General features: G+C 41.9%; 1 protein-coding gene across 2 annotated transcripts in view; it reads right to left on the reverse strand.

Moving 5' to 3' along the window:
• Nucleotides 1-1637: 1637 nt before the first annotated feature.
• Nucleotides 1638-25719, reverse strand: part of scara3 (scavenger receptor class A, member 3) — a 57503-nt gene continuing 33421 nt past the window's right edge. For both annotated transcript variants that reach the window (XM_043685113.1, XM_043685119.1), the window contains exons 6-7: nt 11504-12550; nt 1638-3277 (exon numbers count right to left, since the gene is read on the reverse strand). In XM_043685113.1, coding sequence (XP_043541048.1) covers nt 2865-3277; nt 11504-12550 — 1460 coding nt within the window. In that variant the 3' untranslated portion in view covers nt 1638-2864. The remainder of the gene's footprint in view (nt 3278-11503; nt 12551-25719) is intronic.

Here is a 25719-nt window from a genome sequence, read left to right on the forward strand (position 1 = left end):
TTACAAAATTCAGGAAACCAGTTCATTTTTTCCAATTATAATAAAACAATACTCTATTTTCTTGAAAGTATTTCAGATTGTTATACACAATTAAAATATTTTAAACCTTAATGTTTTTACTGTGTCATAGATTTTACTGAAAAGAGTAAAAAAAACTGAGCACATGGCCTGCATAAAATCCTTAATTGTGAGTGTTTTTGGTAGCATTCATTTGAATATGCTGTAAAGGGTATTTTAAAGCAAACAAGTAATTAACAAGTTAAACTGACACACTAGCAAACAATAATACATTTTACATTTAACATAAAATGTAAACATGGCCATTTCCCAGGTTTATAACTTTGCACGTATCTTATAGTTACAGTGCAAATCTTAGAGTATGCAATACTTGCAAAACATCATGGTCATAGCAATTGTCTTTGTATTTTTCAAAAGAAAAATGACAAATTAATGAATGCATGCAAAATGAATAATGTATCATTTATTCTTTAGTCTTTCCTAATCCTGAAATATATCAATTATAACTATTGAAATGTGAAAGTGAACATAAACCTTACACCTTCTTAGGTGTAATTTTCTTGTGTTTCTGAATGTCTGAAAATTTCAGCAAATTCTATCCTGGATACATCACATCTTTTGAAATATAAACTGTAATACAAAACCTCTTTTTTTCCCTATGGATTCATTTAATAAACAAATGTTAATTTAAAAAAGAGTCTTTATGGTTGCAAGGATTTCATTATATTTTGTCTCATTTGTTTTCATGACGGGTAAAGGGGTTGCAATGTTGGAAGGTGTTGAACTTTGGTACTCCAAGGTAAATCTCATTTTCTAAAAAACAAAATCCTGAGAAACGTTGACCTGCTTTTGCTCCTATATTTAGTCACACAAATTGCATCAGTGTTAACACACAACGTGTTACAGGTGCAGAAAAGATTACTATTCTCAATAGATGTGTATTCAATTTATCTAAATATCATTTGCCATCACACAGTAAACGGTTTTATTTCTCACAGCATCTAGGGCAACATATCTAAGGTTTTATGCATGGGAATGTTAGACCCCAATTGTTTCTGTTTTGCCTATGTCTGCATGTGGGAAAGTGAGGACTGCAGATGCAGGAGATCAGAGTCGAGAGCGTGGTGCTGCTGTGCTTTTCCAGCACCACACTGTTGACTGTGTTGTGTGTGTTTCACTGACTTGGGCTTGGGCAAAATACGACAGCAGAAAAAGCCTGAGGACAGCCTCAGGTAGCTGCAAGCTGTTTGTTCCAGGCATGCTGTCTGGGTTTCCAGCACTGTGATCATGGCGCCATGAGAGATGATCAAATGTCTTCTGCAGACTCAAAAAATGAGGTATACTGGCCCTTTTAAATTCCAATAAGCTTATTCAGTTTGCATAAAAATAAGTGTACGCCCATAGAGAGACTTTACGTATCTAGTGAGTTCTGCTCCACCCAGAGGTGTTTTAGGATAGACAACCACTCGGCAGCATTGGCATCGAAGTGTGAAGACCAACGTGTTGTGCAGACGCTGACTACTGTGTACTCACAACACTTCCTATAATCCGTGTAATTACCGGCTGGATTCATTTTCAGCAGAAATTTCAGAACAAACCACTTGTCCAGGAAATGTGGAAAAGTTAACTTTAAGGAATTTGCAAGCACTTATTGATGAGAACATTTATAAAGAGTCAAAATCAGCTGAAAATTAATCAGAAAATATTTCAAAATTGCTGTAGGCCCTACGTTTAAAAGGTGAATTATTTCTGGCTTAACTTAAATTGCAAAATCTCGCATAACAGTCATTTAAAGTTAAGTAAATAGCAGTCTTTAAATGGTATGATCCTGACCATATGGTCATATTATCAAGAATAACAGTTCAATGGTAATAAATTCTAGCATGGTGGCAGCAATGAACCTACAACATGTCCCTGAAGGATGCCCAGGTCTGAGCCAAAATTGGAACTCAAGCCACATTAATTTGTGTGAGAGGCTGGCACCTTTTAAAGCTCCACATGGAGCATATTCATTTAAAACAATGGATACTAGACCTCTCGCCGATAGTTAGGTTTGTGGGGCATGGTTAATCAGAATGAAGTGAAATTGGGGACAGTTTCTGCTACTCCTGAACCACCAAATGAATTTATTTGTTTTTGCTAAAATCTTGCCTTTTAGAATCAGTCAACAAGTGACCACTTCATAATCTTGAGCGGACTAGGCCCAGCTATTTGACTGCCAAACACTGATTTGAGCAGAAGGGCCCGAGCTTCAAGTCCTTCATTTCTACAAAACACGTTCTAGGTTGCCTCTGGATGCCTGTAAGTTCAAAACTGAATATCAAGATAATGTCCTGCAATCGTGCTATGTAGGTGGGATGTTGAACAATTATTTTTGTTGCAACTACCTTACGTCTTTCTCTCCTAAAGACAGTGATTCACAGTGAACTGGATCTTTATGGATTTCCCAGCCTTCAGGTACCTCATTAAGTAATGTTCCGTCATGTTACATCTTATATCTGAACAATTCAAATAAGGCAGTTAAAACTGAGCACTGGGATGATTATGACTCTGATCTAGACATTTGATTGTGAGTCTGATCTAGGTCAAAATGAGAAGAAGATTAGCCTCATCCTAGTAGGTACTTTATATGCCATCTTTAACAAATTATTATATAAACTTGGTGGTAACCTATCACGTGTGACCAGGGAGTCATGTGACAATGGTGTGTACCATATCTGTTTCAATTAATTAGTTTTAAGATTTCTTGGAAAGTAAGCATAAATCTGGCTGTTTTTCTTTGCGCAATTATGTAACAAACATTCAGGAGGGTGCAACAGATCAAAACAAAACAAAGATGCTTCTGTTCATGGACCTGGTGGTCCTCGAGATCCTGGGGGGCCTGTATTTCCCATTTCTCCCTTTGGTCCCTGTGGGCCTGGAATTCCAGGATCTCCTTTAGCACCTGATTGCCCTTTGGGCCCACGTGGTCCTGGCTTTCCTTCTGGTCCTGGTGGTCCTCTGTCTCCCTTAGGACCAGCATCTCCTCGTGAGCCAGACTTCCCGAAAGAACCTTTACTTCCTTTAAGACCAGGTGCCCCGATTGGACCTTTTGAGCCTTTGTCTCCACGAGCACCCGGAGGTCCATCTAAACCTCGTGCGCCAGACTTTCCTGCGGGTCCCCGTTCACCTGTGTCACCTTTTGGTCCGACAGGGCCAACGTTTCCTTTTATTCCTGCCTCCCCTTTATTTCCTTTTGGTCCTGGCAGACCTGGCAAACCTATGGGGAAAATATAATAAATCTGAATGGATTTTGATAACTTAGATCAGAAAAGTTAATCATTTTGATTAAGATGACTCTATGTATATTTCAATTGCCTCTGTGGTTTTACACAGCCTGATTTAGAAAATTGCTTGGTAGTTCAGAAGCTGAACCTGTTGCTAAAGAGAGACACAAAGTTGATTCTCTTCAGCTTATCTCCTTACGACTGGGATGCAATAAACTAAATATAATAAGGTAACAATTTATACAGCATAAAAGACTGCTGATTGTCAAAGAAATGTTTGCTGTCAATTTTAGCAGATTGATTCATTTCAGACCATACAGGTAAACCCCAACCGCTCTGGGCAATTGCCATGTGGAATGCAGCAGCAGGTGGTAGTCTCTATAATCTTTTCCTGATTGAAAAAGATGTAATGTACAGACAAATTAATTTTGCCTACACAGAACAGGGGCCTCTCTGCAAATATATGTGAATTCAAGTGTGTGCAAATGAATCAAACTGGTCATTTTGAACTGGTTTCTGATGTAACTCTCAGCACAATCTGGATTAGTCAGTAAATGTTGCCCAATAACAGAATCATATTTAATGCTGACCTTGATGTTCTGAGACACACAAACACACTGCCGGCTATGGAACAGTCAGAAAGACATGTTTTATATGTTCCACCAGTCATTAGGATATATGGCCTAAATACATGGTAACACATTGGCAGTGAAACTTATACTACATGTGTTCAGTACCAGGGCTCAGACCAGCCAGCTCAAAGCCAGTCCCTAGACTGAGGAGACATTCTGAATCTCCTGGTTATATCTATCAGCCAGGGCTCCCTGGTGGCCGAGGTTAACAACCTCAATCAAGGATGTCATAGCCAATAAGATCCACTGGCCCTGCTTCCAATCACTACAAAACCAATTTTTAATCAGTTTGTGAATCAAATTAGAAAGGCAAGGACAGATTAGAGATAGTCAGACTGACTTTGTGCATGGGAAATCATGTCTCACAAACTTGGTTAAATTCTTTGAAGAGGTGACCAAGACAGTAGATGAAGGCAGACTAGTAGATGTCTACATGGACTTTAACAAGACCTTTGGCACAATTCTGCATGGTAGACATTTTCGTAAAATTAGGTCACATGGGATACAAGGAGAGCTAGCCAATTGGATACAAGATTGGCTTGACAGTAAGAGAAAAAGGATGTTGATAAAGGGTTGTTGTTCAGACTAGGGGCCTGTGACCAGCGGTGTGCCACAAAAACTGGTGCTGGGTCCATTGTTGTATGTCATGTGTATAAACAACTTCGATGAGATTATTGGATGCATGGTTACTAAGTTTGCAGATGACACCAAAATTGGTGGTATAATGACAGTGAAGAAGGTTATCTCAGAGTACAATGGGATCTTCATCAACTGGAGCAGTGGGCCAAGGAATGGCAGATGGAGCTTAATGCAGATAAATGCAAGGTGTTTCATTTTGGTAAGACAAACCAGGGCAGGACTTACACAGTTAATGTAAGGGTCCTGGGAATGTTGTTGAACACAGGTTCAGGTACATAGTACCTAGGGGTGCAGGTACATAGTTTCTTGAAAGTGACATCATAGGTAGACAGGGTGGTGAAGAAGGTATTGGTCAGAGCATTGAATACAGGAGTTGGGACAGATGTGTTAAACTGGAAAGGGTGTAAAAATGATTTACAAGGATATCACCTTGACTGGAAGGTTTGAGTTATAAGGAGAGGCTGGATAGTGTGGAATTTATTTCCTTGAAGCGTAGGAGGTTCAAGGGTGGCTATATAGAAATTTATAAAAATCATGAGGGGCAAGAGACAAGGTGAATAGCCAAGATTTTTTCCCGAGTAGGGGATCCAAAACTAGAGGGTATCACTTTGAGGTGAGGGGGTAAGATTTTGAAGGGACTTGAGGGACAACTTTTTCACACAGAGAAAGTGATAGAGACAGGTAGAGTTACAATATTTAAAAGACATTTAAACAGGTACATGGCAAGGTTTAGAGACATAATGGCCAAAATCAGGCAAATTGGACTGGTTCTGGTTAGGAAACCTGGTTGGCATTGACAGGTTGGACCAAAGGATGTGTTTCCATGCTGTATGACTCTAACCCTCTTTTAGAATTACACACAAACTTAAAAAGGATAAAATTCTGCTTTAGTTCTGGTATCCTTTAGTTACAGTTCAAAAATTATAGAAACTTAAAAATAAGAGGCCTTTTAAAAGCTGATCAGAATGGACCCGAATTGACGTGCAGACACGCTGATATTGTGCCCTTTGATTAAAAAGAACCTCATTTTTAACCAAATGGAGCTAAGGTGTGTGGGCAAGGGGGAACCAAAAATGAAAAATATCTTTTATTGAAAAATCATTTGCTCCCAAGATTTTTGGATAAAAGATTCCTGACCTGCATTTGTCACAGGGATGTCAAAAACAAGGTGATGTGGTGAATTTTCACATTGAACTTTGTTAGAAAATGAACATTGAAGACTATGCAAAAATCAGTAATTTAACAATGACATAATTATCTGTGTGTTTTGATGTCGCTGCAAGTCAGCTTAATTCATCTGACTTCAATTTCCTTCGGGGAACATGTTGTTTGCCCACATCTTCATAATGGCTACAGAAAAGAATTTCTTGCTGGTGTCATGATTGGATTTAGAAAGATAACTTTAATGCATTTCTATAAATGATTGTTTTCAAAACATATTCAAGTGTCCAACAAAAATGGCTGCTAAATCATATGATTGAATTTAGCAGTAAACTTCCAGAATCTTCTCACAGTCAACGTCAGCCAGCCAACCAATGCCTAGTGTTCCTTCTAATGGGAATACTAACTACTGTGTTATAAACTGTTACAGACACAACTGTCTCCAGGAGGTTAAAATATCTACATAATAGAATTGTATGTTACTCTTATCCTGTAAGATACTTTAATTTCTACATCACCTCCAGGATGTACCATAGACAGTTATTTATTTGAATGTAAGATTTTGTCTGGATGGGGTCTGTTACTCCCACCTCCCATGGATGCATGGTAACATGACTCCTACAGTACTGAATCCACTGATTTTAAGCCATTCAATTTTGAAAATGCAAGCAGTTAAGGGGTTAACACTGCCCCATAGAACAACTACTGACCATAACATCAGATTCCAAGCTCCAAATAAAAAAACGTTCTGTCTACAAAAATCAGCCAACATCTTGTATTTGTGTTCTTTGCAAAGAATCAACTTTTTTCCACCAAAACAGTGAAACAGAAGTTCTATTTCAGCAATGTCCCTCGCTATATCTTAAAGAAGATTTTTCAAGAGAAGAAATTGTGTTCGACTCCTGGAACTGATATCTGACCAATCAACCACCCACACAAAGGTTTCACACATCCAACTTTGGACCAGTGCATTCCATCTTAAAAGCAAAAACGTAGAGAGAACATAGATATCACTTTCCTAGGTAACATTTCAGAAGGAGTGCAAATACTTTAATCTCTTACTATTAGAGACTGACTAGCTCCCATATCTCTCAATCTTTTCAGTTCTCTACCTTTTCCCCCTGTTCTTCCTGAGTAAAACTCACCCACAGAGGTGATGTCTTTGTAAAGGTCAAGCGCTATCTTACTATCCAGTCCCTATCTAACATGTGCACTCTCCTGCAGCTCCTTGACTTCTTTTGGGATTTCCTTCACTACCTCATACAAGGCGCTTGGTGAGACCACATCATCAGTACAGTTAGCAGCTTTGGTCACCTTATTTAAGGAAAGATATCACTTCATTGGAGGCAATTCAGAGAAGGTTCATGAGGATGATCCTTGGTGTGGAGGGACTATCCTATGGGAAAGGCTAAACAGTTTAGGGCACTACTCTAGAATTGAGATGAATGAGGTGCAATCTCATGGAGACATCGAGGATTCTTAAGGCGTTTGATAGGATAAACGTTGTGAGGCTGCTTCTCCTCATGGAAGAGACTAAGACCAGAGGGAATAGTCTCAGAATAAAGGGCTGAAAATTTAATACTGAGATGAGGAAGAATTTCTTCTCTCAGAAAGTTGAGTGTCTTTGGAACTCCTTGCCACAGAAAGCTATGGGGCAGGCCATTTGTGTATATTTAAGGCTGAGATATATAAATTCTTGATCAGTAAGGGAATCAAGGATTATGGGAAAAGAGCAGGAAAGTGAATGTGAGGAGTGTCAGATCAGCCACAATCCTATTGAATGGCCAAGCAGGTTTGGGAGCCAAATGCATATTTCTGTTCCTATTTCTTATAATCTAATGATATTCCATGACTATTTTGTACTTAAGTCATTGCTAACTGAATAACCTCCTTCTCTTCTCGACTTCTGACTCAATTTTTCTCCTTGCATGTTATATAACCATAGAGTTTTCATAGCACAGAAAGGGGCCATCCAGCCACTTTTATCCATGCCAGTCTTCAAACATCCATCTATTCTAATATCATTTCCCAGCACATGACCCATAGTAATGTAGACTATAGCATTTCAAGTGTTAATCTGAATAGTTCTTAAATGTCTCAAGGTTCCTGTCTCTACCAGCCTCTTAGGCATTGAGTTCCAAATGTCAAAATCCTCAGAGTGAAAAACATTTCCTTGTATCACCTCTAAGCTTTCTGCTTGTTCCCTTAAAACTGTGCCCGTTGTTCTAACCCCTGCACTAAGGGGAAATAGTTCTCCCTATCTAATCTACCTATGCCTCTTATAACTTGGTACACCTCAGGAAGATCCCCCTCAACCTTCTTTGCTCTAAGGGAAACAACCTCAGCCTATCTGGTCTCTGTTCTTAGCTAAATTGCTACTGCCAAGGCAACACTTTTTATTGCCTGCAAACCTGTTTTTCAGTCTCCCTATAGCATGGACATCCTTCCTGTAATATGGTGACCAGACCTGCACTCAGAAATCCAGCTTTGGCTTAACTAATGCTATATATAGCTCCATGATAACCTCCTTGTTCTTATAATCATGCCTCTGTTGTGAAGTAAGCCTAATGTCTGCATTAACTTTACAACAGCATTCTGGACGTTACAAAGGTTTTGCCTTCTGAAGGTGTGGCCAAGGGTCTGACTGTCTCTCAAATGACTTTACAATAATCTGTTTCAATTTGAACAATAACCTTTTCTCTCTAGACTATCAACAGAGTTATGGCTCCACACAAGCCATTCCTCGTTGAGGTTTCTCTCCAATAGTTTCTTAGGCACGTGACCTTACATTAACAATACATCATGATCTCTTAGACCCGTCTGTCAACCCATTACTCCATAGGTAGACTAAAAGAAATTCTCACTTGACAGCACTGGCTGCAGCCCCCTGCCAATTTCCAATGCTATTATATTTCACCTCAACACCATACTATGGGCACCACAGCAATTCTCATTCCACCATCATCACCAAACTGTGCTGGACCCCAAGATACTCCCATTTCTGATCTGACCTTGATCCATCAACACTTCTGGGTTTCTTCCTCGACAAGTGCAAAAGTGGAGAAAGCACAAGGATTTTTGTTTCCTATGTGGTTATAATAACAGTCCAAGCCATCACAACAATAGTAGATTTAATTAACTACCACAGAGATTAGCAAATGTTTTACCTGATACTTTGTTCCAAATAAACTTCCATATTTGATCTAATGTTTCAATGGTGTGACCTTCACATAGACCATACACTTCCTTTCAGAGGCATCCAGAGTAACCCTATTGGAAAGTTTGGTAGCCTTGTGCTGCAGTCTTGTCTTGGGACTTACTCAGCCGACTTGTTTACACATGCTGTTTGCAACTTCGAAATTTGTGCCAACTGTACTCCTAAATTCCTGCACTTCCTTTGTATGCTTTTTGTGCCTACAAGATGAGTGGAACAATTTTAAATGTACGCTGACAATATTGTGGGAGGTATTTGTCTACATTTATTAAACTTATGGACATTAAGAGGATGGCCATAGGAATGTGTGAGTGGAAACGTCAGTTGGCAGTGAGCTCTCACCTGCCAGCTGGGGATCTGCTTCTGCAGAGGAGCCCTACTAGATCCTCAGCCAGTCGCTCAATTCCAAGAACACTGCAGGGCCTTCTCCTGGAGCTGGGTTCCTGGGGCTACAAGTCGTACCCAACCGGAACTGCTGGCAATCAGAGCTGGCAGCTCCTGCACTTGACACTGCCATGTAGGAGGCTGTCCAGAGACCAATCTCAGAGGGCAAGATCCAAGACAAATTTGAGCAGGTTGGGGCGAGCGTGGTGTCAGGGAGGGGTGGGGGTTCAGGAGTGGAGACTATAAAGGTGAGGAGAGCAGGGCCTTTCAAATGCAAGGGCAATGGTATGGTTCTCAATGGCCAGTCCTCTTCCTTATGTCCACGCCTTTAATCAGGCACTGAGTGTCTTTGATAAAAGGTCCCCTCGACCAGCCTTCATTCATTTCGCCTCTGGGAATAAGTTGTATGTGGGTCCATTGCAGTAACTTGCTCTTTATTCACTGGTGGGCCTCACCGACTGCCCTTCCCTAGCTGCCCTTAGTCTGAGTGGCTTGTTGGGCCCTTTCAGAAGGCAGTTAAAAGTGAACCACATTGTTGCGTGTCTGGAGTCACATAGAAGTCAAACTGGATAAAAATGGCAGATTTCCTTCACTGAAGAACTTTAGTGAGACAGATAGGTTTTTTCCTGATCAGCAACAGTTTCATGGTCATTAATAGGTCCTTAACTCCAGATTTTTTTCACTAAAGTCAAATTCCACCATCTGCAGGATTTGAACCTAGGCCCCCAGAACAGTTGAGTTTCCGGATTAAGATTCTAGCGATAGTATCGCCTGGCCCAGTAGTGGCAGATGTGGTGATTGTAATGAAGTCAGCCAGTTGGGCCTGATCGAGTAAGTGTTCCCTTTTCTTAGTAGGTTTTGCATACTGGAGATGGAAGTCATTTGCAAATGATCAGCATGGAAAAACAATGAAGCCAGAAATGGGAATACATAAAATATCTGTACTTAAAGTAATTGCTTTTGGGCAAAACAGAGAGAAAGGAAAAAATGGAAACAGTAGGACTGGAAGACTCACTCTCCCCTTGTTTTCTCTTAACCACTCAGGGACAATGCGTGATGATGGATGGCATGGTAGCTGAGTGGTTAGCACTGCTGCCTCACAGTGCCAGGGACCCAGGTTCAATTCCATCCTTGGGTGCCTCTCTGTGTGGAGTTTGCTCATTCTCCATGTGTCAGTGTGAATTTCTTCCGGGTTCTCTGGTTTCTTCCCACAGTCCAAAGATGTGTACATTAGGTGGATAAGCCATGGTAAATTGTCCATAGTGTCTGGGTATGTGCAGGCTACATGAGTTAACCATGGGAAATGCAGAGTTATAGGGATTGGGTAAGGGGATAGGTCTGGGTGGGATGCTCTTCAGAGGGTCAGTGTGGACGCCGTGAGCCAAATGGCCTGCTCCACACTGTAGAGGTTCTGTGAATGACCAAGCAAAATGGAGATCCATCTGTTCACTGAGAACTTAAATGGCAAATTTTACTACTGCTGTGAATACAAGATCAACTAACTAGCTCTAGACTCAAGCTAAAATTTACACCTCAAGAACTCTAAGGACATTTAAATTATGTTTTTTTTTTAAATCTTCCTTCTTGTGTTAGACACTCTCTCCATTGTATATTTCTATCTGTGTTTGTGTGTGTCTTTGATGTCAGAGTTTATTATTTTCTTGGAATTGGAAAGTAATAAAATAAAACCTTGTTATTGGTTCTTGAATTTTGTATTTATGATCTAAAATATAGCTGTGGCTAAAAAGAAATCAACATCTTTGTTGCGGTCAACTGAGAGGCCTCCTCACCTGGTCGTAATAGCTATATGACTCAAATAGCTGAATATGGACTATCAATCAGCCTTTAGCTTTGCCTAATATTTTTATACTGTTAAATAAAAGTGCATAATTTTTCATAAAGTGTCCCTATGATTTTTTTTCCCTCCTGGGTTATTGTGCAGCAAATTCACCTCTATTTCCTGGAGACTCCAGGGCAATCCTGGAGGTTTGGTAATTGAAGAAGGGCTTATGCCTGAAACGTCGATTCTCCTGCTCCTTGGATGCTGCCTGACCTGCTGCGCTTTTCCAGCAACACATTTTCAGCTCTGATTGTATTCTACACTGGCATCTTCAGCCAAAGTGACTACCAAATGTAACACAGTTATACTACATTATTCTGATGTTACAAAATGATTAAAAGCCACTCACCTCTTAAAATAGTGACATTTTTGATTGCCTCTCCATGTTGTGCATCAACAATTTTCATTTCTTCCATTACAACAGCAAGCTTGCTTATTTCCTCTTCCACTGTTGCTGTTAGGAGATTATACTGCTGTCGTAGCAGATCGGTGGCGCTCTGAATAATGGTCAGGGAATTGTTGAGATGGTAAAGTTCTTCTGAATGTGTTCCAATCCCACTTGAACAAGATGTCCTCACATCACTGATATACTTTATCATGCTGTGTACATGATTATTTGTAGCATTGATGTTGGCCAGTATGGTGTTAATTTCAGTTTCATGGGAAATCATTCGCCCCATAATGGTTTCAAACCTCTCAGCTGTCCTGTTTTCATAATACCTTGCATGATAAACAATGTCCTGAATATTTTCTTCATGGTCATCAAGGAAGGTGGAGATATTTTCAAACTGCTCATGCACCACTAGCAGTTGCAAGCTTAAGTCATGCATGACCTCAGCATTTTGAGAGACTCTCTGCAGTGTAGTGACCAGAGTGCTCTGAATACCTTTCACCACATCATTCATCCTGCTCATTGAAGTCTTCAAACTTCCAAAAGCTTTTGAGGAGTTCTGCCAGTCTGCCACTATCTTCCGTAATATTAACGTTTCCTCATCAGCTTTCCTTTGAATTTCTTCACGCCATAATGTATTCTGGTTGGTGGTGAAGTTAATGTGTTGCACACTAATCCTTATTTTGTACTGGTCCTGGGTCAGTTTCCTCATAAACTCATCAAGTTCCTTTATAAGGCTTTGCAATCCATTTACTTGCACTGAAACACTTTCCACCGTTTGGTTGATCTGTTCAATAGATGTTGAATAATGCATAACCTCCTTATTGATTCGTCTGTTGTCAGTCAAAAGGGTCAAGTGGTTTTGGACAGTCTTATCCAGAGCAGGCTCTTGAGTCAACAGCAACTGCTGTATCTCCTCAAACTCTTTCTGCAAGCCAATGATTTCTTGTGCAAACTGGGAAACGTCATGGCAAGAAGAACAATTTTTGCTTGTGGATTTTTTATCTGGGGTAACCGGGGAGGGGAAGAGAATAAAAAATATTATATTGCTTTATTCTTTCCCCTGTTGTTTCCCTTATTGGATTTGTCCCTCTGCTAGCTTACTTCCCATAATGCTTGAAATTCAAATGATTATATATGTCCTCACGAAGAAGTTAAGATGAAACGGAGATCTTACAAATAAGTAATTGAGTCTTATGACTGACATTATGATGAAAAACAATAAGTGTCTACACTTACAGTGACCTAAAAAAATGGATGGTAAGCACAAGTATACATTAACAAGAAATAACCAATACTCACAAAGAAACTAGCAACATGTTCATGGACAGAATAAAAGGTTGACTACTTCCTTTCCAAATAATGTCCAGTGCATCTATGTTTGAACAGGTTGATGTAATTTTGTGTCTAAGAGCCACATTAAATTATGTACGAGTCAGGATCATCCTTGGAGCTGCTCAGCACCAAATATTTGTTGGAATGAACACAGCTTCATTTATGAACGTAAGCTATTTCTGCCACTTTCTGGTAATGAAGTGAGTAATTGTGAGCAATATTCCTGATGATACGTTTTTAAAAATCATTTATTACAACTCAATTTTCCTTTTTGCTCACGTCTCCTTCAAATATTGTTTGGAAAAAAAATGAAGTTTTGATTCAGTGTACTTAAATAATTGTGAAGAGAAACTTTTGAAAACTAAACCCCTTCCTCTCTCAGATCGAACCTTGCAATAAGACATGGTTCCAGATGCATGAGCACTCCTCTGATACCAGGCAATTCTTTATAGCCACTTATTTCTACTTATATAATTTTTGATAATGTATCTGATAATGGACCAGTTCCTATAAGAAGCCACATCCATTCAAGTACAGCAGATGTCACTGAATTGCAGTAAAATGTAGGATACCTGTTTGGTAGCTTTCCTCACTTGTCCAACAGTTTTTAAATTTAGATCAACCAACTTAGCACAGAAATAAATACGTTAAAGATATACATCTAATGAGCATTAATGTCAATTAATTTAGCTGATTACTTGTAAAATAAATGCTCACTGCAGAAAGCATATGTCCCCCTACCAAAAGCAATCCATTGTTTCACTTGACAGTTAATTTCATTCCCAACTGCAATAAGTTAAAACAAAACAAGAAAGTACTGGAATCCCATGAAAACTGCACTGCGCACATTGAACAGGATTCTTTTCATAATGAAAATATCACATTATAGTTCACAGCATCAGTCCGTGTGCTAATAATAACCAAAAGAAAGAAATGTAACTTTCATTTACGTAGCACCTGTGAAGATAATTCCTCAAAAATTTCATCCAATAAAGTACTTCTGAATTGAAGAAACAGTTATATTATCAAAACATGGCAGTCAACTTTTGCACAGCAAGTTCCCAAAAACACAAAAGTGATAATGACTAGATCATCTGTTTTAGTGATGTAATATTTACCAGGAATAGCTTGCCTATTTTTCTTCAAAATAGTTCCACAGGATACCTTACTGCCATCTGGGAAGACAAACTGAGTCATGGAGTCATAAAGTCATAGCGTCCTACAGCATGGAGACAGGCCCTTTGGCCCAAACTAGTCCATGCCGCTATATCCTTCTAAACCTTTCCTATCCATGTATTTGTCCAAATGCCTTTTAAATATTGCTAATGTACTAGCCTCAACCACTTCCACTGGCAGCTCATTCCACATGCGACCATCCTGTGTAAAAACATTGCACCTCAGGTTCCCTTTTATTCTTTCCCCTCTAACCTTAAAATGATGCCCTCTCATCCCTGATTCCCCAACCCTGGGAAAAAGACTGGCTGCATTCACCCTATCCAGGCTTCTCATGATCCTCAACATTCCTATAAGATTTCCCCCCTCAGTTTCCTGAGGAAAAAAGTCCTTGCTTGTCTAACTTCTTCCCATAACTCAGACGCTCGAGTCCTGGCAAAATCCTTGTAAATTTCTTCTGTACTCTTGCCAGTTTAATAACAGCCTTCCTATCGCAAGGTGATCAAAACTGAGCACAATATTCCAAGTGCAGCCTCACTAATGTCTTGTACAACTACAACATAACTTCCCAACTTCAATACTCAATGCCCTGACTGATGAAAGCCAATGTGCCAAAAGCCTTCTTCACTGCCCTGTCTACCTGTGACTCCACTTTCAGAGAACCATGCACCTGAACTCCAAGGTCCCTCTGTTCCACTACACTCCTTAAGGCCCTACCATTCACTATGAAACTCCTACCTTGATTTGACTTTCTAAAATGCAACACTTCACACTTATCTATATTAAACTCCATTTGCCATTTCCAGCCCACTTTCATAGCTGACCAAGGTCCTGGTGCAATTTCTGATAACCTTCCTCACTGTCCACAACATCACCTATTTTAGTGTCATCTACAAGCTTACTAACCATGCCTTGTACATTCTCATCCAAATCATTCATATAGATAACAAAGAGGAGAAAGTGAGGTCTGCAGATGCTGGAGATCAGAGACGGAAATGTGTTGCCGGAAAAGCGCAGCAGGTCAGGCAGCATCTAGGGAACAGGAGAATCGACGTTTCGGGCAATGATTCCTGAAGAAGGGCTAATGCCCGAAACGTCGATTCTCCTGTTCCCTAGATGCTGCCTGACCTGCTGCACTTTTCCGGCAACACATTTCCGTCATAGATAACAAAGAGCAAAATGTCCAGCACCAACCCCTACCCCTAATGCACTCCATTAGTCACAGGCCTCCAGTCTGACAAGCATCCTTCCACTATTACCTTCTGCTTCCTACTATCAAACCAATTGTGTATCCAATTTGCCAGCTTCCCCTGGATTCCATGCACTTTAATCTTCCAGAACAGCCTACTATGTAAAACCTTATCAAATGCCTTAATGAAATTCATTTAGACTACATATACCACCCCTGTCTTTGTCAACCTTCCTGGTCACTTCATCAAAGAACTCTAAGAAATTTATGAGGCATGATCTCACACAAAGCCAGTCTTTCAAAATACCTTATCTCCCAGAACCTTCTCAAGTAACTTACCTACTACAGATGTTAGGCTTACTGGTCTATATTTCCCAGTTTTTCCTTTCAACCCTTCACGACAATTGCTACCCTCCAGACTTCAGGGACCTCACCCATGGCCAATGATGACGGAAAAATATCAGGCAGCGCCCCACAGTTTCTTGTCTTGCAGTGTTCTTGGATATAACTGGTCAGGACCAGGAGATTTCTTCACCTACATACATTCCAATGCTTCCAACACCTCCTCTACTGTCATATGGACTGTCCCCAAGATGTCACCACTAACTTCCCCAAGTCTTCTTTTCTTTCTCCACAGTAAACCCAGAGAAGAAATATTCATTGATGACCTCATCCATCTCCTGCGGCTCTACATATACATGTCCACTTTGGTCCTTGAGGGTTCCTATTCTATCTCTAGTTATTCTTGGCTTAATCCAGAGGTAGAGCTGAAAATGTGTTGTTAGAAAAGCGCAGCAGGTCAGGCAGCATCCAAGGAACAGGAGAATCGACGTTTTGGGCATGAGCCCTTATTCAGGAATGGTTCCTGAAGAAGGGCTCATGCCCGAAACGTCGATTCTCCTGCACCTTGGATGCTGCCTGACCTGCTGCGCTTTTCCAGCAAAACATTTTCAGCTCTGATCTCCAGCATCTGCAGTCCTCACTTTCTCCTCCTTAATCCAGAGGTAACTTCACAAACAGTATCCCATTCCCTCAATACCACAATATAGTATCAGTCTAAATTGCTGTGCACAAATTCTGAAGTATGATGTGAACCCACAATCTTCTCCTAGAGGTAAAAGTCACTTGTAATCGAGCCATAGTGCACACTTCAGCTGACTCATACAAACTTGAAATGTGTTGTAATCTCCAGGAAAACTGGCACATAATTGTGAGTACAGATTGGCTGCAATTAGTCACAACTTCAATCAACTCAATTAATTTGTTAAGTATTCAGTTCAATTGCTCAATACTTAAGCTGCTATGAAAGGTTTGCCAATATGGGTTACAATTTAACATCAGAAGCCAGTGTTCCAAGCCATAATATGATCATTTAATTTCTGATGTGTTCAGAAGTTGCTTAGTCCATACAAAGAAAAATCTGTGGTCTTTTCTACTGGAGGTAAGAGGGAATGGGAGTATCTTCAAATCCTTGTCAATCTGAGTAGTCTAAGTGATAGGATTCTCTAAGTTATTGTATTTGGAGATGACATTACTGTCTACACAACGATTCACTTGTTCAGCTGTTCTGAAGCTATTAATTGCTTATTTTTAATATAGTATCACAGGTACAGCTGTGATCAGTTGTAGTTAAGAAAGAGTCGGATCTTTCATAAATCCTAATCATCCCAAAGTTCTTTATAGCCAATTAAATAGTTTTAAAGTGTAGTCACTTTAGTAAAGAAGGAAATACAGCAGCTAATTTGTACACTGCAAACTCTGAAACAGTTTGGAAGCAATACAGTTCCCTGTTGCTTCTTGCACGTTAATGCATTAGCCAATCAGAACTCACTTGCTAACCAATCAGAACCCTTTTCTCCTGTGAACCATGAAATTTGGCATTCTTGCATTTGTCTTGATGTATGTGCAAGGCAAGAAGTGTTGGCAATACTTTGCTTTTTTCAGCAATAAATAGCAACATGATAATGACCAGATAACCTATTACTGCGATGTTGACTGTGGGATAAAAATCTGAAGGCCGGCATAGGTTACACCCACTTCAGCACTCTGTTTCAAAATACAGCAAGCTTTGTTAAAACCTGACACTCTTGATAAACTGGCAAAAAAATGATATCCCTCAAATACCATGATCTACTGAGATGTCCAAATATTTACGCTGTAAAAAAATTTAAGTGATGTGTATACCCCTGCACTATGTTTCTATTGCTTACTGTGTAATTTTACATTGATTTTTAGGAGGTGTGTTGATGTTTTTATATTGATTTTGCTTTAGGGATGTTGATGTATTGAAGCTTCGCTTGGTTGGGGTTCACTGAGGTTACATGTACCTCTTGATTCTGTGGAATATTTGATCAACCAGCACACTGCTCGTCCCATACTTGCCAGTTAATGAAAAGTTTGCTGTAGTTTCATAGGATCTTTCGGCTTATGACTGGAACCTTAATTTGGTATCTCATCCAAGACAGAACTAAACTGTCAGTGTGTACTGTTATATCCAAGTCCTTGAATTGAATTTAAAACACATCCTTCTGGCCTCAGAAACACGAAGGCTAGTAACTGAGCCGCAAATAATACAGCAGGTCAGGCAGCATCCAAGGAACAGGAGAATCGACGTTTCGGGCATAAGCCCTGATTCCTGAAGAATCAGGATCTGTATGATCTGTAGACCACTATGATCACTATGATCTGTAGACCAATACTAAATGCATATTGAAACAAATGTTAATTCAAATCCTGCTGTTGCAGTTTGAGGACATGCATCTAGTTTTAAAGGTCAGTTGATCAGCAAAAGTGACCACGCACATGTCAGATTCATATGAAAACCCAATTGGTTTCCCTTTCAGAAAATGCCAGACGGGGTGGAATTTCTTCTCATGAGAAACGTTGGGAAAGGTTGGAGGAAGGGGGCAAATTATCAGACAGGTTGACAATTGCCTCTTTCCTGCCACGCAGAAATAAAGTGCAGGAAAGTCCACTTCAGTGCCGCAAACATCCTTGGCTACAATTACTTCAGCTCCTGGATGGACAGGAATGAACCAGCCTACCTGCCTGGTGGTTGGGCAATGTAGGTAGGCTGTCAGTTTGGGGAGGAGTCTCTCTCAATCTGCTCTAATTTAGGACAGCTTTTGAGAGTCACTCACCTGTCTTCATTTCCAAAGTCTTTGTGCTCCGTTTCTCTGTGATCCCCCACCACCTCAGATCAGATCTCTGACTGGCCAATCAGCTGTCTTGCTGACATGTGATATAGTGTTTTGTGAAAAAAAGGTAGGCCACAGGCTTCCCTCAATGAACTTTCCTACTCAGGATTTAATTTAAACTGGAAAATTCTGCCCTCATTTTCTATTTGATCATGCCAATATAAAAGGGAGAGGTTTTCCCTTTTCCTCCCTTTGGCATCCAATAATCACCGAGGTGTACATCATCATCTTAAAAGCGCAGGATTACTGCATTAAAGGGGGACCTCTAAATTTACTGCTTATTTAGATTAAATCACGAGGACAATGACATGGAAGCGCAGAGAGGCAGTCTTGGTCGGACATTTTAAATCTCAGCTGGTCCTTGCGGTTCAACATAAATATGTGCTCAGGTAGATTAATGAGAGTTAGAACTGCAGACATGGAACACACCGATGTCAAGCAATATCATTTGTCTTCCTAACAATGAACTGTAGGACAGTTTCATTTCATTATCAGTAGGTAGCAGCAGTTGTATAGCCTGGCACCAGTCCTTGGGTCAGTTTGTATGTGATGTTGGAGCGTCTTCTATGGCTGCATAACATTTTAAAGCAAATATTATGTCATTCATGTAGTCCATATCATTGTGAATGATATTGATACCCAGCTTCCTTTTCCTATAGTTTTTACAAAGTTACAATCCTGAGAAAAATCTTTGGAAATTTCTAATATGTGATAAAGAAATACTTCAGCATTTAAGAAACAAAGAACAAAGAAAATTACAGCACAGGAACAGGCCCTTCAGCCCTCCAAGCTTGCACCGATCCAGATCCTCTATCTAAACCTGCCGCCTAATTTCCAGGGATCCGCATCCCTCTGCTCCCCACCCATTCATGTGTCTGTCTAGATACATCTTAAACAACGCTCTCGTGCCCGCCTCTACCATCTCTGCTGGCAATGTGTTCCAGGTACCCACCACCTTCTGTGTAAAGAACTTTCCAAGCATATTTCCCTTAAACTTTTCCCCTCTCACCTTAATGTGAGCCCAGTTAAAATCAGTCAATTTTTAAAAAAATCAAATAAACTGCAGATGGTGAAAATCTCAAATAAGAACAGAAAGTATCATAAATTCTCAGCGGGTAAGTAAACTCCTGTAGAGAAAGGAAAACTAAGTTAATGGGCTAAATGTTCTCACGCTATTGGAGGTAGATCCACGGGCCAAGCAGGGTTCAAGATCAGGACATTCCCATCGGATGGAGATCTCAATGCAAATATGATCTTTTTGGCTTTCTCCAGGGTGACTCGGAAGGTGAGCAGGGTACCCTCTTGGGTCTGTCAGCTAAGTAATGGAGACATGTAAAAGTTGAGATTGTTAAGAAGCCAATTACACTTCTTAAAGAATTAAACTCCTTTCGCCTTGAATTTTCCAGTCACGGAACCTGCATCCCAACATGTCAGCCAGGGTCACCTGGTTGAGTGCAGAGTGGGAAGATTTTCTCAGCTGGGAAAGTCTCGGATCAGTCACAGTGAAGTGTCGAGGCACAGCCTAGTGAGAAGCACCTCTTTAATGCACTTCTTCCCAAAGGTTTTGGTTGTACACCAGGTAATTGCCAACTTCTTGAAAATCACTTCACCTTTCTAGCTCTTTGCTCACAGTCTGCTGCTAACTTTCACCAAGGCAAGGAAGTGACATATGTAGGTTCACCTTCCACATTTACTGAAGGTGAAGAGTATAGGACACATCACCATCAACAGCTTCACAGTGGCCAAGGCAGAAACACCGTCCTTCACCTCGGTCCATGCCGCTCGACAGGGCAGTAGAGATAATCAACAAAATTCAGGTGGAATTAGCGAGGACCCCCCAGGATTGGAAGGCTGAATCCACTCACTCAATATGTCTTACCACCAGAGCCTCTGGAGGGTTTGGCTTGCATGGCAGGTAACACAAATGTATAAACATAGGAATTAAGAGCAGCTGTAGGCCATTCAGCCCCTTGAGCCTACTCCATACAGTAAGAACACGGTCTATCTGTTTTGTTTTGAATTCCACATTCCCATCTAGGAGAAAATGTGAGGACTGCAGATGCTGGAGATCAGAGTCGAGAGTGTGTTGCTGGAAAAGCACAGCAGGTCAGGCAGCATCCAAGGAGCAGGACTATCAATGTTTCGGGCATAAGTCCCTCATCAGGAACAAGGCTTGAGGGCTGGGGCTGAGAGATAAATGGGAAGTAGGGGGTGGGCTTGGGAGAAGGTAGCTGAGAAAATGATAGGTGGATGAAGGTGAGGGAGAAGGTGATAGGTAGGAAGAGGTAGTGATGGACAGGTCAAGAGGGCGGTGCCGAGTTGGAGACTTTGGTCTGGGATAATGTCGAGGAAGGGGAAATGAGGAAGCTAGTGAAATCCACATTTATCCCGTTGCAGGGTTGCAAGGCAGAATATGAGGAGTTCTTCCTCCAGTCGTTGGATGGTAACAGTTTGGCGGTGGAGGAGGCCCAGAATCTGCATGCCCTTGACGGAGTGTGGGGGAGTTGAAGTGTTCAGCCATGGGGTCGTGAGATTGGTGGGTGTGGGTGCCCCAGAGATCTTCTCTGAAACGATCCGCAAGAAGGTGTCCTGTTTCCCCAATGTAGAGGAGACCACATCAGGTGCAATGGATGCAGTAGATATAGTTTAGTGGAGGTACAGGTAAATTTCTGACGGATGTGGAAGGATCACTTGGGGCCTTGGATAGAGGTGAGGGGTGAGGTGTGGGTGTAGGTTTTGCAATTCCTGTGGTGGCAGGGGAAGATGCCAGGAGCGGGATGTGGGCTGGTGGGGGGCATGGACCTGACGAGGGAGTTGCGGAGGGAATGGTCTCTCTGGAACACTGATAGGATTGGGGAGGGAAATATACCTTTGGTATGGGGTCCGGTTGGAGGTGGTGGAAGTGGTGGAGGATGATGCGATGTATGCGGAGGTTGGTGCAGTGGAAGGTGAGCACCAGGGGGTTCTCTCCTTGTTGCGTTGGGAGGGGTGGAGCTCAAAGGCGGTAGTGCAGGAATGGAGGAGTTATGCTGGAGGGCATCATCAACCACGTGGGAAGGGAAGTTGCGATTTTGGAAGAAGGAGGCCACCTGGGACTTTGAAGTGGAATTGGTCATTCTGGGAACAGATGCGGCGGAGGCAGAGGAATTGAGAATAAGGGATGGTATTTGTACATGACGTGGAGGGGAGGAGGTGTAGTCTAGGTAGCTATGGGAGTAGGTGGGCTTGTAGATTTCTGTGATTAGTTGATTGCCAGAGATAGTGATGGAGAGGTCTAGGAAGTGAAGGGGTGAGGGGGGAGGGGGGGAGTGTCCGAGATGGTCCAGGTGAATTTGAGGTCAGGATGGAAGGTGTTGGTAAAGTTGCTGAACTGTTCAACCTCCTCGTGGGAGCACGAGGCGGGGCTAATACAGTCATCAATGTAGCAGAGGAACAGGTGGGGGGGTGGTGCTAGTACAACTGCGGAAGATGGATTGTTCCACGTACCCGACAAACAGGCTGGCATAGCTGGGTCCCATGCGGTGCGTATGGCTACCCTTTTGGTTTGGAGGAAGTGGGAGGGTTGGAAGGAGAAGTTGTTGAGGTTAAGGACCAATTCAGGCAGGCAGGCAGATGAGGATGTCGGTGGAGGGTTACTGGTTGGGACGGTGTGAGAGGAAGAAACGGAGAGCTTGGAGACCTTCGTTGTGGCGGATCAATGCGTACAGAGACTGAATGTTCATGGTGAAGGTGAGGCATTGGGGGCTGGGGTAACGAAAATCTTGGAGGAAGTGAAGGGCTTGGGTGGTGTCCCGAATGTAGGTGGGGAGTTCTTGGACTAAGGGGGACAGGACGGTGTCGAGGTAGGAAGGAATGAGTTCAGTGGGACAGGCACAGGCTGAGACAATTGGTTGACCAGGGCAGTCAGCTTTGTGAATCTTCAGTAATAGGTAGAATTCCCATATATCATGATAAATTCTGATCCTTCCTGGAGGTAGGTGTGTTCACTGAGCTGGAAGGTTCATTTTCAGACGTTTCGTTACTATACTAGGTAACATCTTCAGTGAACCTCCAGACGAAGCACTGCTGATGATTCCTGCTTTCTATTTATAAGTTTGGGTTTCTTTGGGTTGGTGATATCATTTCCTACAGTGAAGTCATTTCCTATGATGATGTCATTTCCTGTTTTTTCTCAGGGGGTGGTAAATGGGGACCAAGTCAATGTGTTTGTTGATAGAGTTCCGATTGGAATGTCATGCTTCTAGGAATTCTCGTGCATGTCTCTGTTTGGCTTGTCCTAGGATATATGTGCTGTCCCAGTCAAAGTGATGTCCTTCCTTATCTGTATGTAAGGATACTCGTGAGAGAGGTTCATATCGTTTTGTGGTTAGTTGATGTTAATGTATCCTGTTGGCTAGTTTTCTGCCTGTTTGTCCAATGTAGTGTTTGTTACAGTTCTTGCATGGTATTTTGTAAATGACATTAGTTTTGCTTGTTGTCTGTATTGGGTCTTTCAAGTTCATTAGCTGCTGTTTAATGTAGGGGAGAGTGGCTCAGGTTTCTGGACGCATTTTGTCTGTTTGTTTGGGTTTGTTGCTGAGAAATCGGTGGACTGTGTTCATTGGGTACCCATTCTTTTTTAATACACTGTATAGGTGATTTTCCTTTGCTCTGCATAGTTCCTCTGTGCTGTAGTGTGTGGTGCTCGTTGAAATAATGTTCTGATGCAGCTTCATTTTTCGGCTGTTGGGATGATTGCTTCTGTAGTTCAATATTTGGTCTGTATGTGTTGTTTTCCTGTAGACGCTGGTTTGAAGTTCCCCATTGGCTGTTCGCTCTACTGCGACATCTAGGAATGGCAGTTTATTGTTGTGCTCCTCCTCTTTAGTAAATTTCATTCTTAGATTACTCTTCAGAGGGTTGGTGTGGACTTATTGGGCCAAAGGGCCTGTATCTACACTGTGGGGACTCCATGATTCTACATCTGGAAATAACCTCAAAAACAATCTCTAAATTCCTCATCCATGCTACCCTCGCAAATCTGACTTTCCTCGATTACATGTAGATTAAAATCACCCAGGGTGATGGCAAGCCATTAATCACAAGCACCCATTATTTCTTCTTGTATACTTCTTCCTATATCATAGTTCATATTAGGGAGCTTGTCGACCAGCCCTACATGTGACTGGTTTCTGTTAGTTTCCTCAAACTTCACCCCAATCGATTCTCAGTTCTGACCTCTTGAACCAAGATGGTGTCTAACCATTACACCAATGCTATCACTGACTATCCCACTGTTGACATTTGTAGCATCCGTAAACAAGACTCCTTCCCAGATGTGTAGGGGGAGGAGAACTCACTGTTAGTGGCTGACAGTAAGGCAGTCCCATCATCCCAGCAAAGAAACTAGTAAAGAGAAGACCATTTAAGATCTATCTTCCCACAGACTCAGCAGCCATTGACATGCTTGAACTAGCCTGTCAAATCACCTGAATCAAAGAAAGTGGACTGGATGAGGGAGTCGAAGGATGGGTCAGTAAATTTGAAGATGATACGAAGATTGGTGGAGTTGTGGATAGTGAGGAGGGCTGTTGTCGGCTGCAAAGGGACTTAGATATGATACAGAGCTGGGCTGAGGAGTGGCAGATGGAGTTCAACCCTGCCAAATGTGAGGTTGTCCATTTTGGAAAGACAAATAAGAATGCGGAATACAGGGTTAACGGTAGGGTTCTTAGTCAGGTGGAGGAACAGAGGGATCTTGGGGTCTATGTTCATAGATCTTTGAAAGTTGCCACTCAGGTGGATAGAGCTTGTAAGAAGGCCTATGGTGTATTAGCGTTCATTAGCAGAGGCATTGAATTCAAGAGTCGTGAAGTGATGTTGCAACTGCACAGGACTTTGGTAAGGCCACATTTGGAGTGAGACTTTTTCCCCGGGTGCAACAGAGTTTTACAAGGGGACATAAATTTAAGGTGAAGGGTGGAAGGTTTAGGGGAGATGTCAGGGGTGGGTTCTTTACCCTGAGAGTGGTGGGGGCATGGAATGCGCTGTCTGTGGGAGTGGTAGAGTCAGAATCTTTGGTGACCTTTAAGCGGCAATTGGATAGGTACATGGATGGGTGCTTAAGCTAGGACAAATGTTCGGCACAACATCGTGGGCCGAAGGGCCTGTTCTGTGCTGTATTGTTCTATGTTCTATCCCCCACCTCTGCCCATCTCTGCTTCTCAACAAGTTGTCTGTTCTCTTCTCAAGCAAGATGAAAATGTTGAGAAGTTCAAAGTGATTGTAACTGCTCACATGGAGAGGAGGGAGAGACAGCGTCTGTGGACGGTGACTGTAATGTATGGTTGCAAGAGGACAATGCAATGTAGAGTGAGTGAGAGTATTGGCTGCTCAGATGGAAATGTGATAGGCCCAGAGAGGGAAGGATTTGTGCTGTTGACCTGGAGAGTGTTGTGCAGGAGATTACTAGGAACCAAAGAGGTCCTGGACTCACTGGTGCACTGTCTTTTTGGAGGAAGCACTCTCCTTCTGCAGCTTTCCTCAGACACCTCCCTTCCATGCCATTCTCCCATTCTTGGGCCAGCTCAACTCACTGCAGCTTCTCCGATGCCATAGCAGGGTTTCAAGCTAAGAATGAAAGAGCTGAACAGCAGCTTTCTCAGGCCTACCTTCTATTCCTGGTGCCAGAGTCTGTCATCCTGCTGTCCCTCCCCATTTAGCTGGGGACCATGAAAGTAGCTTGAATTTGGGGTGGATGAATGAGAGAGAAAAAGAGAACTATTGCTATTTGTACCATTCAGTAAGTTGGTTTCCAGACCCGATATTGGCACTGCATTACTAAAGTAAAAGATTCCATCCAATATTTGAATTGATGATAGTTGCCAGAACTGTTGTAGTTTCAAAGTATAATAGTGCCAAGGCCACTTGGCGGGATGGTGCTTCAGTGCTTAACATGTCTGCCTCACAGTGCCAGGGACCCAGGTTCAACTCCAGCCTTGGAATGACTGTCTGTCTGTGTAGAGTTTTGCACATTCTCTACATGACTATGCAGGTTTCCTCTGGTTGCTTAGAATTCCTCTCTCATTCCAAAGATGTACAGGTTAGGTGGATTGGCCATGCTAAGTTGCCCCACAGTGTCCAGGGATGTGTATGCTAGGTGGATTAGAGCCACGTTAAATATGAGTGGGGAGGGGGAATGGGTTTGGCTGGGATATTATTCGGAGGGTCAGTGCAGACCCGATGTCAGCAGTTAGCAGTCAAGGAGGTAGGCAGTTTGCTATACAATTCTGTCCCACCTC

This window comes from Chiloscyllium plagiosum, chromosome 3, assembly GCF_004010195.1.
Source record: "Chiloscyllium plagiosum isolate BGI_BamShark_2017 chromosome 3, ASM401019v2, whole genome shotgun sequence".
NCBI classification, from domain to species: domain Eukaryota; kingdom Metazoa; phylum Chordata; class Chondrichthyes; order Orectolobiformes; family Hemiscylliidae; genus Chiloscyllium; species Chiloscyllium plagiosum.